Source organism: Chenopodium quinoa, unplaced genomic scaffold, assembly GCF_001683475.1.
Source record: "Chenopodium quinoa cultivar QQ74 unplaced genomic scaffold, ASM168347v1, whole genome shotgun sequence".
NCBI lineage: Eukaryota > Viridiplantae > Streptophyta > Magnoliopsida > Caryophyllales > Amaranthaceae > Chenopodium > Chenopodium quinoa.
Genome location: NW_018743175.1, coordinates 2,324,252 through 2,338,169, shown reverse-complemented (window position 1 = coordinate 2,338,169; position 13,918 = coordinate 2,324,252). Strand labels below are relative to the sequence as shown.

Here is a 13,918-nt window from a genome sequence, read left to right as displayed (position 1 = left end):
TAATTATAATGAAATGCTTGACTATGTGCTATATACTACGAAAGTATGGAGTATACATGTTTTAGGTAGTCTTTTGCTTCAAAATTAGCTGATATTATGCCACATGTTTTATGTCTTCACAAATTAGGTTTTTAGTTCTTGACTATGGGATACACGTTTGAATTCTCACTCCCCTGTATGATATTTGTAATGGGCCTAATGGCTCATTCAAACCCAAAGAAAAAAGTAGTCTTTTTAGGGTAGCCTTTTTTTAAAAAATTAGTTGTCACTATATCACATGATTTATGCTCTAACAAATGAGATCTTGACAATTGGATACAAATTTGAATTGTAAATCCCATACATGTTATTTGTATTGGGCCTAATGAATCATTCAAATATAAAGAAAAAAAAAAATAGTCATTTATACATTATATTCACTCACATTTTAGGATAACCTTTTCGTTCAAAACTAGCTATCAATATATCACATGTTTTATGCTGTGACAAATGAGATATTGACCATAGGATACAAGTTTGAATTCTCAATCCCCTACATGTTATTTGTAATGGGCCTAATGGCTCATTCAAACCCCAAATAATAATAAAAAAATAGTCTTTATACATTAAATTCACTCACGTTTTATAATAGCCTTTTCTTTCAAAATTAGATGGCACCATACACATGCTTTATGCTTTGACAAATGAGATCTTGACCATAGGATACAAGTTTGACTTCTCAATCCACTGTATGATACTTGTAGTAAATAATTATACTATTACCATACATGAATGGAAGAATATCTTCTTGAAAGGGAAATAATATTCAAGTATAGAAATATATATGTCTTGTTTCTCTTTTTTGATAGAGGGCAGTTATTTACATACTACGAATGCACTATATAGTGTATACTAGGGCTGTTAATGAGCCGAGCCGAGTCCGAATACTGGTAGGTTCGGCTCGAGCTCGTGAATTCGGGTTCGAGGCTCGGCTTGAGCTCGTAGCTCGTTGAGCCTTGAAAATTGAGCTTGGCTTGAGCTCGAGTGCTCAATAGTGGAGCTTGGCTTATGGCTCAAGTTCGAAATCAGGCTTGTTATAAGCTCGATTTTTAAATTAGGCTCATGAAGGCCATAAATACACAATTTGTGTCACATAACTTACCCAACTACCCTAGTAGGGTTGTCCTTGCGCTTATTAACTTTATTTGAATGTAAAAGAAACATATAATATTTATTTTAAAAAAATTATTCGAGCCGAGCCGGGCTTAGCATGGCTTGTGTATCGTCTTGTTTAGTCTCGAGCCGAATCCGAACTCAAGCCGAGACCTGCCAAGCCGAGTTTTGACCGAGCCGAGCTCAAACAACTCACGAGCATTTTGAGCTCGACTCGACTCATTAACGGCTAGTCCTAGTGTATACACTAGAATCAACCCATATTGCCATTGTAATCCATCCATTTAAAGTTTTAATAACAAGGCGTAATTATAAAAAAGATCTTGCTAACGAATGCCTCTAGGGCATTAAATAAAAATTTAAAATATTTCCTAAATAAGTATTAATTTAGGAATGTATGCCAAAATCACGCATTGATCGGTGTAATTAATGTTCATTTTACTTCAATATTTCTAGTTTTAGTTATCTTATCCATCCAACGCCTCCGGGGTGTTTGTTAGCTTTTTTCTTATAAAAATTATATTAGTTAATATGACTTTAAAATTTTACACTTAAAATTACAAAAACCTCCCACCGTCAACTTTCTGAAACTACTATGTATTTTGTACAATTTTGCACAAAATGTAGAGTGCGATAGTGTGAACACATTAATGAAAATTATTTAGGGTTCGTTTGGTATCATTGTGGTTTTTTGTTTTTCAAAATCATATGATATATGTTATATAATGAATCTAAAATTAGTCAATATTGTCAAAATCATGATAATTTTGAAAGCTGACCACAGAAAAGTGAAAACACATTTTTCTTGTTTCCTGTTTTTGGTTTTTTGTTTTTAAGAAAATCAGAAAAGTAAAATAAAAAAAATAATGCCAAACAAGTCCTTAGTTTATCATAACTCACGATGCCTTTAGGTTGTGGTTAAATTGTCCTTATTTGTATGATAGGTTTTTCTTTTTTTTTTTTTTTTTTTTTTAGGGATTTGTGTGATAGATTTGTTAGGCAATGTAATAGAGCACAATTAAAACTTGATTATTGTAATTTTGCAGTATTCTCTTTAATTTGATTTCTAGTAAATAGTACAATACATCTATAGAGAACTGCTATAAAGAAAAACTTGCGCATCCTTCCAAATCTGCATCATGTTGTGCGCATTATTTCACCTACACTCGAACTTGCAATCCCCAAAACCTAATCACAAGCAATACATATGTAATTTAATTATTTCTCTAAATAATAATTTAACTTTGATAAATATTTTTAAGAAAATCTATGTGTCTTTCAATCTTTTTTTGCGCCATATTCAGTTTGCATGCGTGCAATGAAAACAGATTAATTTAACCTATCGCCATTTCTTTATTATTCGTAAATCACTTACTCCATCTCTCAAATTTGATCTTTATATTTGAAATCTTTTCGTGAGAGAAAAATAATCAAAGCATAAAGATTACAAAAGATTTAACTAATTCATAAAATTTGAATTATGTCTAACTAATCAATGACAAATTATATAAAATTTAATACATTTATACCCTATTAAATTAAAATTAGCTTTCAACACCTCTTGGGTACGAGAGTGCATGACAAAATTTGTAAGGATGTAATAATGAAATACCATACTCCTTTATTTTGGTATATCTCTTCATTCCAATTTTTTTTTTTTTTTTGACATGCAGTCTAAATTTTTATTAGCTACGCATGTTAATTGACATTCATTTTTTAGAACAATATACATATGATTGACTAATTGCAATTCAAATTTTTGTTTAATACTCGTAATTTTTTTTGACGAGAAACTTATCTTTAATATTTTTTTTTTACGAAAGTAATTTATGTTTAATATTAAAAAGGTAATGCTATATGTTGTATGGGCATTAATAAATATACTTTTAAAAATGTACAAAATTTATGATAAAAAATACGTATAAATCAGTATAATTAATGCTTATCTTTCCTAAAAACATGCGTAGATCAATGTATTAACGTAAAGAAATAAAGATTTTGAAAAAATAAATATTTATTTACACCAATCTGCGCATGTTTTTGTCATACAATTTTAAATTTACACTATTTTAATGTTTAAGGGCTGCATGTAGTAATACCCTTAAAAAATAATGAAATGTATTGTAATAATTGAAAAAAATTTCTTACTTGGATCATTAGTAACCCAAATTTCAGCGCCGTCAAAATCACATTCAGCACCCCCAAAAAACCAATCGTTGAAGACATAAGAGGCAGTTTTCTTTCGATCATTTTCTACATAACATTGCGCTCCTGGTTGTATTTTTTCACAAGAATCTGGAATTTGTCCACAACAAAAGTCTAGCTTTGATTGTATCAATTCGTTTGAGGCCTTTGGATTTGAAACACAGTAAGTACAACTGTTGTTCGAAGAGCTTCCATGTACTAGCAAAACAAACATAACATTATACATGATTAGATGAACACGTACGTACTGATTAATTGATTAATCACACACAATAATAATTATGATAACACAAGATTACAACTTAAAATTATGTATAACGACTTTGGATGGGAATAAATTTAACCAAGTATTTCCTAAGGTAATGAGAGAACATCATAACTTGATTAAGCTTACCGGTTATGTGCCCTGAGAAGATTATGAGAAGGGAGACCAAAAGAGCAATAGAGATAGTGTTACACATTTTTGGGAGTGTTCTAAAAAAAAGGGTATATTTTTCTAAGAAATAAATGGTAAATCTCTTAGTGAAACATGTAGGTATATATAGAGGAGGATGTAATGTGTACAGTCCAGTGGACCTACTCATTAATACAAATTCCATTAAGATTATTTCACTAAATTTTTTTTCTTTCACACTGGGACACTATTTTGAAATATAGGGAGTAGTCAAATACATTCAAATTTAGTTAGTTGAGTGAATTAAGAAATTACATTAGACTAAAAAAATCAATTTAGAATCAAATTGAAATCTGAACAAATACCATCTTATGGTGTGAACGTCTTAATTACATCTTGATTTTGTACTTAAATTATAACAACAACTTCCATAGCAATATACTTTCAAATTAAAGTGTATCCAACCTCACACTCTCTTCCATTATGTAATAAATTATTACGTTTTCCTTCTATGCATGAACTTCCTGAGCTAATAACTCTGTAATTAAGTTTTAAGGCCCATACAATAACGCAATATACTTCTTTTGTCCCATAATAATTGATACAGTCAAACTTGCACACATATATGCTAATACAATAGTATAGTTTGACTTTAAATATATAATTAAATATTAGTAAAAAAAAACAGTTTATATTTTTAAACTTTAAATTAATGAATGCCTAATTTACAACATGTTTTAAGGTAGAATGTGTTTTCAATACGTTACTAAAAAACTGTGGTCGAAGATGGTACAGTATGTAAAATAGAGAAAAAAAAAGTCCAACGGACATTTATCCTAAGACAGAATGAGTACTCATTACTCCCTCAGTTCCTTCAATTCAAACAATACGACGTTGTGGTATGTCAGTTTTCATCCCAATTCATTTATATAAGTTGGATTAAGTTTTACTCTAATATTGTATAAATCAACAAATTATATCTTCTCTTAAAAAGGTCTCATTTCAATTTGTTCAACAAGAATTATGATTTATAAAAGTACAAAAGTTTTTTTTTCTTTTTTTTTTCTGTTGACATAACCTTAAACGGATTACATATAATTATTAAAAGACAAAAGACTCTGCTGGCTATAGTAGCTAGGTCATGCGCTTTTTGTACCATGTCCCGTTGAACCTTATGGACACAACACCAATCAAAACCTGTGCTCAACTGTCGAATTCGATCTGTTGTCCAACGAAGACCAATATCACTCATCTGTGTATCCCGCAGTAGTAGGATGATAGACGAAGAGTTCATGTATATAGTTACTGTTGGCAAGGACCTTGTCGCAGCCCATTGGAGACCTTGTAGGCAGGCGTTCATCTCCGCATGTAGAATCGATTGTGCCAAACCGCTGCTAGCTCCCCCCAGTAGTAGCCCTTGATCCCCTTGAACACCATTCTCCATGCACCAGCCCATCGCTGATCTATGAGTGTGCTTATGCCAAGAACCATCGACCAGAGTCACTGTAGGCAACACACTCATCCCACTATCACGAAGGACAACTCGCATAAACCCTGGCGGGTAGTCTGCAACCATTTCTGGTGGGTGTAAAGATCTCAGGCTATCCTCAAGTTTCTTGGAGAACAAACCCTGCTTGCGCAAACACTCAGAAATTATTGTCGGCGTTGATAGGTCAGACGGAGTTGAGGATCTAAAAACCCTGTTATTCCTTACTTTCCACAAACCCCACATGGTTGCGATTAAAAAGTAGCCCTATGACCATTATGACCATCTTGGCCTAAAAATAGGCAGATATAATACAGAATCCAATCATGAAAAGACTGGTTTGCGTTAGCTTCTGAGTGGATATGTAAAATTCCACCTCTCCAAGCATCCTGAGCAGTTGTGCAAAACCTGAACAAATGTTATTGTAAATCCTCCTCATGCGATCCACAAAGGTCTCAATCCACTAAAATCTCAAGTCCCCTTATCCCCAAATTAGCTTTAGTAGCAATTCCATTCCAAAGAAGTTTCCATATAAAAAGTTTCCACTTTGGTACAATGTGGAGGGACCAAAGGGACTTAAAAATATCCTCTTGTACCACATCCCTCGAGCCCACGGACGAACGTTTAAGGAATGCATACCCCGTTTTGACTGTGAATCTTCTCGACTTGTGAAAATTCCAGAACATGTAGTCTTTCTCACCATGATTCGGTGATTCCAAGCTAGCAATTAACGACGCATCCTTAGGCTCGAAGGCAACGACTAGTTGTGCGTGGTTCCAACCATGAGTTTCAAGGTCCAAAAAATGACTCACCCTCCAAGTTTTTGCTTGACGGAGCGTGATGTTGGAATTAAAAACCGGAACCTCACCTGTCATCCACCTGTCCTTTCCTGCCAATGTGGACTTTCCATTCCCCACCTTCCAACCACAACCCCCAAGAAGGTTATTCCCGGCTTCAGCGAGACCCCGCATGCCCCAAGAGAAATTCCTATTTGTCACTCTAACCTGAGTTCCTCTTAAGAGCGGAGAATGAAACCTTGCTGAATAGACTTTAGCCAGTAATAATTGGGGATTTTGAAATAATCTCCACGCCTGCTTCATAAGTAAAGCCTCATTGAAATAACCCAAGCTTCGGACCCCTAAACCCCCCATTCCTTTTGGAAGGTTGACTTTATCTTTGCTTACCCAGTGCATCCCTCGCTGTTCTTTGTTTGCCCAAAGGAACCCTGCTAGCAGAGAGTCAACTTTGTTTGAAATACCAGTAGGCATCTCAAAACAACTTAGCACATGGGAGGCAATAGCGATGAGAACAGAATTGATTAAAATGATCTTTTGAGGTTGGGAGAGGAGAACTGCATTCCACCAAGAGATTCTTTTCCGAATGTTGTCAATGATGAACTGAAAGGACGCCCCTTTACGGCCCATCAAATCAATAGGCACCCCCAAATGGACACCAAATTAATTAACCTAATCCATCTCCAATCTTGATCTAAAACCATTTTGGATCTGAACCGGGGTATTCGGACTGACCTTGAAATGTGACTTTCCAAGGTTCAGCTGCTGACCCGAGACCATGCAAAACCTGTTGATTATGCCAGAAATGGCCATGCAACTTCGATCCGACGCTTTGAAAAATAAGAGGGCGTCATCCGCAAAAAACAAATGTGAGATGGAAGGGCCCCGCTTTCCTAATTTGATACCATCGAAGAGTCTCATTTCACAACCTTGCTGAAGCATCCTAGAGAGGACATCCATACAAAATAAAAACAGATAGGGTGACAAAGGATCTACTTGGCGTAAACCACAGGAAGGCCGGAACTGGTCACTTATGTCCCCGTTCAGAAGAACTTTGTAAGAAACCGTCGAGATGCACTGTCTGGTCATCCGAATCCATGTCCCTAAGAACCCGTAGTGCTGTAGAACCCTTTACAGAAAAACCCAATTTACCCTATCATAAGCCTTACTCATGTCAATCTTCATTACCGCCAAATAATCCGCTCCCGACACCTTGCTATTTATTTTATCCATCACCTCATGGCTCAAAAGAATGTTATCTGCCATTTGTCTTCCTGTAATAAAAGCATGTTGAGACTATGAAATGAGATCCGTAAAGCTTTCTTCAGGCAGTTGACTAAAAATTTGGAGACGCATTTATAGACAGTATTACAAATAAAGACTAATCGGCCTGAGATTAGATGTCACCTCTGGAATCTCTACCTTTGGTATCATCACCAGAATTGAATGGTTGTATTCCTTGAGTATAAACCTCGTGTTGAAGAAACTATGCGCCGCAAGAACAACTGAATTTCCCACTGTATCCCAATGTTTCTGGAAGAAAGAAGCTTTGAAACCATCAGGACCTGGGCTTTTATCCCCATATAAACTAAACATTTCCCTTCGGACTTCGTCCGCAGAAAAGGGCCTAGTCAAAACAGTAACCTGTCTGTCGCCCATACTTGGTATATCTAGCTCCCTCAATAGTGAGTCAGTATGATCGACCAGCAGAATCTATCCCTTGTTGGGGACACAAGACCTTCGTCATTGAATCAACCACCAAATCCCTAACCTGTTGTCGACCCTCAATCCATGTGCTCGAATCATCTTTTAGAGTCAAAATTTGGTTCCTCCGTTGTTGCATCTTAACCCAAGAGTAAAGTAAGGATGTTGGCATGGCCCCCGATGCCACCCATGTTTCCTTCATCCTTTGCTTCCAGTATGTCACATTTAAAGTTGCAGTAGTTAAGGCTCCCTCCACATGATTAAGGTATGACCGAGCTAGGGGAATATTTGTAGCAGCCAATCCGTCTGGTTCTAACTCAGAAGTCAAGACCTTCCCATTGACCCCCCAAAGTTTGGTGTGTCTCAAACACCAATGCCGCAGACGTCCCCTTAAAGTGACTAACTTCCTAGTTAGATAGTACATAGGTGACCCCGTTAAATGCTTCCTCCACTCCTCCTCGATAATGGCCCGAATATCTTGAAACTCAAGACACCAATTCTGCACTTGATACGACCGTTTTGCTGTCCTCATGAAAACACATTGTCATTTAAAGTTGCAGTAGTTTAAAATTCTTAGTACAAGTATTTAATTTGATTTGATGTATCGGTGTTATATAACTTTGCATTAGTGAGTGAACTTTACTTAACGTACATTAGTGAATAAAATCATACAAAACTTACTATATATTGTACTACGAAGTACATGTTAGTGTCAATTAAAAAAAAATAAAAAATAAATAAATTACATGTTAGTGTACGTATATTGACAAATTTTCCTAAGAAATATCGACGACAGTAGAATGTACATACACTCATATAGCAATCAAGTTTACCCTAATGTCCTAAACGATACTCCTTTTCCCTCAAAAGACGGTCCAACTATCATTTTACCGTTATGCACACAATTTAAAATAAGTGGTTATCGTGGTTGATTTCCAAACAATTAAGCAACAACACATTGATATCAATTGAATAGAATTGCCTTGATGATCAATTGTCGATTGAATACATAGTATATAAGTCAGTATTTTGTTCTATACATTACATATATTGTTGAACAATTTATTTTTCACGTATGAATTTATAAACCATAAAAACTAATTTTCAAGGCTAATATGATAAATAATTCCTATTTTGCACAAATTTTGTTTAATTTTACTATATCAATTAGGAAAATTTGTCAATTGCAGCCATTTAAAGTATGTATTTTGCAAATTGCAGTCATTAAAAATAAAATAAAATTGTAAATCGGAACCCAAAAGTCGCTACTAACTTGTCAATTGCCACCCAATTCTTTTTTTCCTCGATTTGTGTGTCGAAAAATATCCCGTTAAGGTTTCAGGGGGTTAATTTAGTCATTAAGAGTCCAAATTAAGCTCGAAATTGTCAATAAATTAACTTAAGTGCCTCGTTTTAGGGATTGTTTTGCGTTTATGTTATTTTTTAATACTCAAAACGAGGCACTTACTTGATTTTTTTGCCGATTCCGAGCTCAATTTGGGGTCCCAAGGACTAAAATAATCCTTTAAAGCCTTGACGGGATATTTTTTAACACGCAATTCGAGGAAAAAATAAAATTTGGTGGCAATTGATAAGGTAGTAGTACTTTTAGACTGCAATTTGCAAAATAAATACTTTAAATGGCTGCAAATTGCAAATTTTCCAATCAATTAAACTAATATATTAAATAAAGAATTACTCGTACAATAAATAATACTCCGTATTTTGTAATAACCTAAAACCGCACAAAACAAACAAACCCTGAGCTACAAGTCTACAAGACTACAACGAGTAACAGATTTTGGGCCTTTGGACATTTGGCACCTCTCTTGCTTCCCATAATGTGAACAACGATTATCTGACGTCCTAAAATGTAACAACCCCAAATTCAGTGAAGCAGTGACTGAGAAATTAGGCAATTAAAGCATTGATCTTCTACCTCCTGCATTCAAAACAACCTATCTCGATTTTCGTTTTTTTTTTTTCCCTTTAAATCGCCTAAAATCCGGTAATAGAGATTCCCAAGAAATTTAAATGCCCATTAAATTCCCAATTTAATGCAGAATCTATTGAGATAGAGGGTATCCCCTGTTTTTGGCGTAAATCATACCAGATCAACTTAACTTTTTTGCAACAAAAATCTAGAACACAAAACCCAAATTAATTTCTGGGTTTTTCAATTGACCCGAAAATCTCAAATGGGTCGTCGTTCAATCGACTCAAACGTGGGTCGTTGGACCTCAATGGGTCTTCTGTTGCTGGGTTTCTTGGCTTGCACTTTAGCCTATTTTGTTATCTCAACTGTGCTAAAACCCAGTAATCCAATCTCAAATTATGATGGATTGGCTATTGATGAGAGTCATGAGAGTGATGGAGTGAGTTTGGAGAGAGAAAATGGAGGTGGGTGTTGCCGAGGAATCCCTAAATTGGAGCTTTGGGGCACGGCCGTGAAGTGGGGTACCGAACATAAGTATAACTCTGAAGAAGAGTGTTGTAAATCATGTAAGGCTATGTGTAGTGGTAAAGATGGACCTTGTTTGTGTGATAGTTGGGTGTTTTGCGGTGATCGTAATGCTTGTGGGCGGCAATTTGGTGAGGTTAGCTTGATCTTATTCTTGGTTTTTGTTGAATTCATGAAATGGATTTGTTGATTTTGATTGTTTCTTGATTTGGGTATTTTATTGTGATTGTTTTGGTTGGATTTGACAATTGTTGTAGATTTGAGTAGTTGAGTTTAGTAAAGTGTGTTGCTTTTTATTAATTGTGATGATAGTGATTGAAATTACTAAATTAGAGTAGGAATTTTGATTTTCTGATCTCAGTTTTGCTCTTAAAGTGTGTTTGTGTTAGGAAGGATGTTCTATGCTTCTATCAACTTCTTATAGTTAAGTAATATGTAATGCTTATTACATGTTGGGATGCCATATAGGTGAATATTGGTTTGGTAGGTGGTAATAAATGGGGGTACTCCATAATGAGTTTGTGTATAATTTTGTAAGGAATAATCTGATTAATATGTCTATGGTAATGCGATTCCACTCGAGGTAGGATTGAGTGCTAATGAGAATTTATGGAGACAATCAAATACTTGGGGGTAGAATTGCATTAGCCATTAGCATGAAAATTATCTCAGGTTAGAATTTCCTTGCAAAGTTTCACACAAAGTTACTGACATTTGTTGCTGCCTACTGAATATGCCGTCAGTAATTGAAGATTCGACCTTTCTAGGCTGTATTGAAGCAATGATTATCAATCTCCAGGAAAATTGCATTAACTTCTTCTGGGATTTCAGTGTTGGTTGAAGAAGCAGAAGGATACTTGGGTACCACAGCGTCAAGATGCAGGAAGCAGAGTAATGTGGACTTCTGGTCTTGTATTTGGCAAAGGAGAGGTACATAATATGCTGGAAATACACTCTTTCTCACCTTTCCATATGAGGTGTGCAATCTTTTCTATTACATAGTAAAATGCTTTGAGACTGTGTATATATAAACATCATACTACTTGATTAATAACTTAAAATCAATGTTTTCCATTCTGTTGATGTGTGTAACAAGCTCTATATATCTTATGCAGTCACTATAGTTGCCGATGTTTTCTCCTTTGTAGTACTTCATATGACTTTATGCTTGAATGTTTACTTTCTCTGATGTAGTTTATGAACAGTTCTATTTTCTGTTATGTTTAAATTTTCATAGTTCCTGCAAATAACATTCAGTTTTCTTGTCAAGTAAAATATTTTCTATGGGATGTATGTTTAAAAATGAAATCTTTAATTTTCTAGTGTAATCTTGGTTAGTGTAGGTTTCTCTTCTTGAATGTTGCAACCCCTTAGTTTCCATAAATCTATAATGCCAGAGTATGCATGATATATTTATGTGAATATAACAAATGACATCTTTAATGAATGTCTGGATTGCGAAACTATTGATTGTCCTCCAATGTGAGCATGATGTATATTTCTTTTGTAACAGACTGTTTTGCAATCTGTACTAATTATATCCAAATATTTCACTGAAATCTGAGCACTTCACTTTCGAAATTTTGAACTTCCTAAAATCAACTGTAAGACACTCCAATAGCAACTGCTGTTTCTTCCCAACCTGTTTTCCTCATTAGTGTAATGATCTCTGTTGGATCCTTAAATTTTTGGCTTTGAATATAAATCAAAATTTGTTTCCATACGGTTCATATATGTTTTGTGCTTTATATTTAATGTGAGGCTGTTGTGTTTCAATTCAACAGTCTTATGGAAAAATTCCTCTATGCGGCTTTATTAATCTGCACACTCCCCTTTGAGCCTTAATTGGTGAGAGGCTCTTTAGAAGCTATGGGGTAATGTTGATGGTAATGATTAGCGTATGTGACACATATCTGACACTTGGATAAGCTGCAAGTTTTCAAATATAGTAAAATAACCGAAAATAGTCGATGGTGGCAGACATTATTCATTTGTCAAATACTGCCATGATTTTCTCTTGGAGTTGTCCTAGAAGTATAGCTAGCAAAAGTTTTGCTCAGTCTTTCCCTTGAAGTGATTCTGCTGTATTTTTGTGCCCCTGTTATACTTGTTGCTCCTGTTTCTTTGTTTAATCTCCTTATTGATTTTCATGCTTGCTTATTATCTTTTCTGCAGGGAATCATTGGTCTGGAAACTGAGCATGGTACCCTTCATATAAAAGTAAGCACTTCTGACTTCATCTGTAATTGTTTACTGTTTGGTTCTCAGCAAGACCATACTTAAATCCAACAAACTGTAGGAGCATATTTAGTTGCCCTCCAGTTGATGTCTTCATCCTTGAAGTTGGTAATTAGAGCCTCTACTCAGTCGATTTGAATACTACTACTACTACTACTACTATATCATACAAATACAGTGGCTTCCCTAGTATTTGATTGCTCAAGCATAATTTGCAATTTGCCAAATTCTCTAAACTTTTGCATGTGGTTTGTGCATAGCATCCATATTTCTAAATTTACTTGTCATTATTACATTTTAATCTTTCATTGATAATAATTTTCATGGTGTGTTCATGATTCCTCATTCCTCTGTCTCATTTGTCTATTACTGGGGTGTACTATGTTTCTTACAATGCTCAGTTTGGTGCAGCTCTACCCTGATTCTGCTCCATATTCAGTGCAGTACATTCTTGAATTACTGACACTTCGCCATTGTGCTGGCTGCCAATTTTACCGAGCAGAAGGGCGAGGGGAATCTTGGGATCTAAAGGGCAACCATATTAAAGATGTGAGTTATATTCCTTTTGATGAATTTTGGGTTCTTTGAATATCTTCTTGCCACTTGACACTGCGAGATATACTTCGTATTAGTCGACTTACTCCATCTTGATCTATTACTTAGTAGCTCAAGTGGTATTTCAGGCATCTTTTGGCCCTCCATATGCCCTGATTCAAGGAACACTTGAAGCAGCAGGCATGCCTTTCCAGACAATCCCTACTGAAGTATGTCGAACTGTCAGAAGAGGTGTAGTTGCATGGGTTGGTTCTGGTCCTGAGTTCTTCATAAGCTTGGCCAGCCATGTAGAGTGGAAAAATTCTTATACAATTTTTGGCTCTGTCCTTCCAGAGGATATGGAAATTGCTGAGAAAATCGCTCAGCTCCCAACGAGGCCTGATGTGTGGAACAACGTTAACGTTTCTGTCCTAGAAAAACCTATTCCAATCTTGGTTCAGAGAATTAAATCAAATCATGAAGATATTTCACATAAGCTATAGAATTTGTCAGAGCTCTTTAATTTTTATGTCTATTCAGCCTTCTCTGTGATTACCTCCAACAAATAGTTTTCCTGGCAGTCTATTCAGTCTGTTTACTTGTACACCAACGATTAATTTATTTGTAGTTATTTTTTTTTTGGAACAAAATATGTTGGCTTGCCTCATTTGTTTTGAGTTGCCACTATATAAGACCTCTTTACGAGGAAGTTCTTTCTTGGAATTTTAAAATATAATTTTCTTGTGGCTTCATATGTTATACACAATACAAATTCTTACGGAGTAGTTTTTTTCGAGTGTACCTAGATTAGGTACTATGTTTTTTTCACTCATTTTCATCTTTGGAGAAACTCCAAGTAAGCATATGCTTGCCGCTTGAGGTATATTGACCAAACATGGCCTATATGGCTATGTTGAACTCGGTTGGGCAACATACTACATTAATCGTTT

General features: G+C 35.2%; 1 protein-coding gene across 1 annotated transcript; it reads left to right on the top strand.

Annotated features, from left to right (window-relative positions):
- The first annotated feature begins 9,521 nt into the window (after positions 1-9,521).
- Positions 9,522-13,711, top strand: LOC110732423. Its single transcript, XM_021912365.1, has 5 exons — positions 9,522-10,332; positions 11,028-11,126; positions 12,372-12,416; positions 12,846-12,983; positions 13,118-13,711. The coding sequence occupies exons 1-5, from the start codon at positions 9,934-9,936 to the stop codon at positions 13,469-13,471; spliced, it is 1,035 nt and encodes a 344-aa protein (XP_021768057.1). The 5' UTR covers positions 9,522-9,933; the 3' UTR covers positions 13,472-13,711.
- The last annotated feature ends 207 nt before the right edge of the window (positions 13,712-13,918 follow it).

Coding starts and splice junctions, on each gene's coding strand:
- LOC110732423 (XM_021912365.1), top strand. CDS start 9,934: ATGGGTCGTCGTTCAATCGACTCAAACGTGGGTCGTTGGACCTCAATG. Junction 12,417..12,845: donor ATGGTACCCTTCATATAAAA/GTAAGCACTTCT, acceptor AGTTTGGTGCAG/CTCTACCCTGATTCTGCTCC. Junction 12,984..13,117: donor AGGGCAACCATATTAAAGAT/GTGAGTTATATT, acceptor GTGGTATTTCAG/GCATCTTTTGGCCCTCCATA.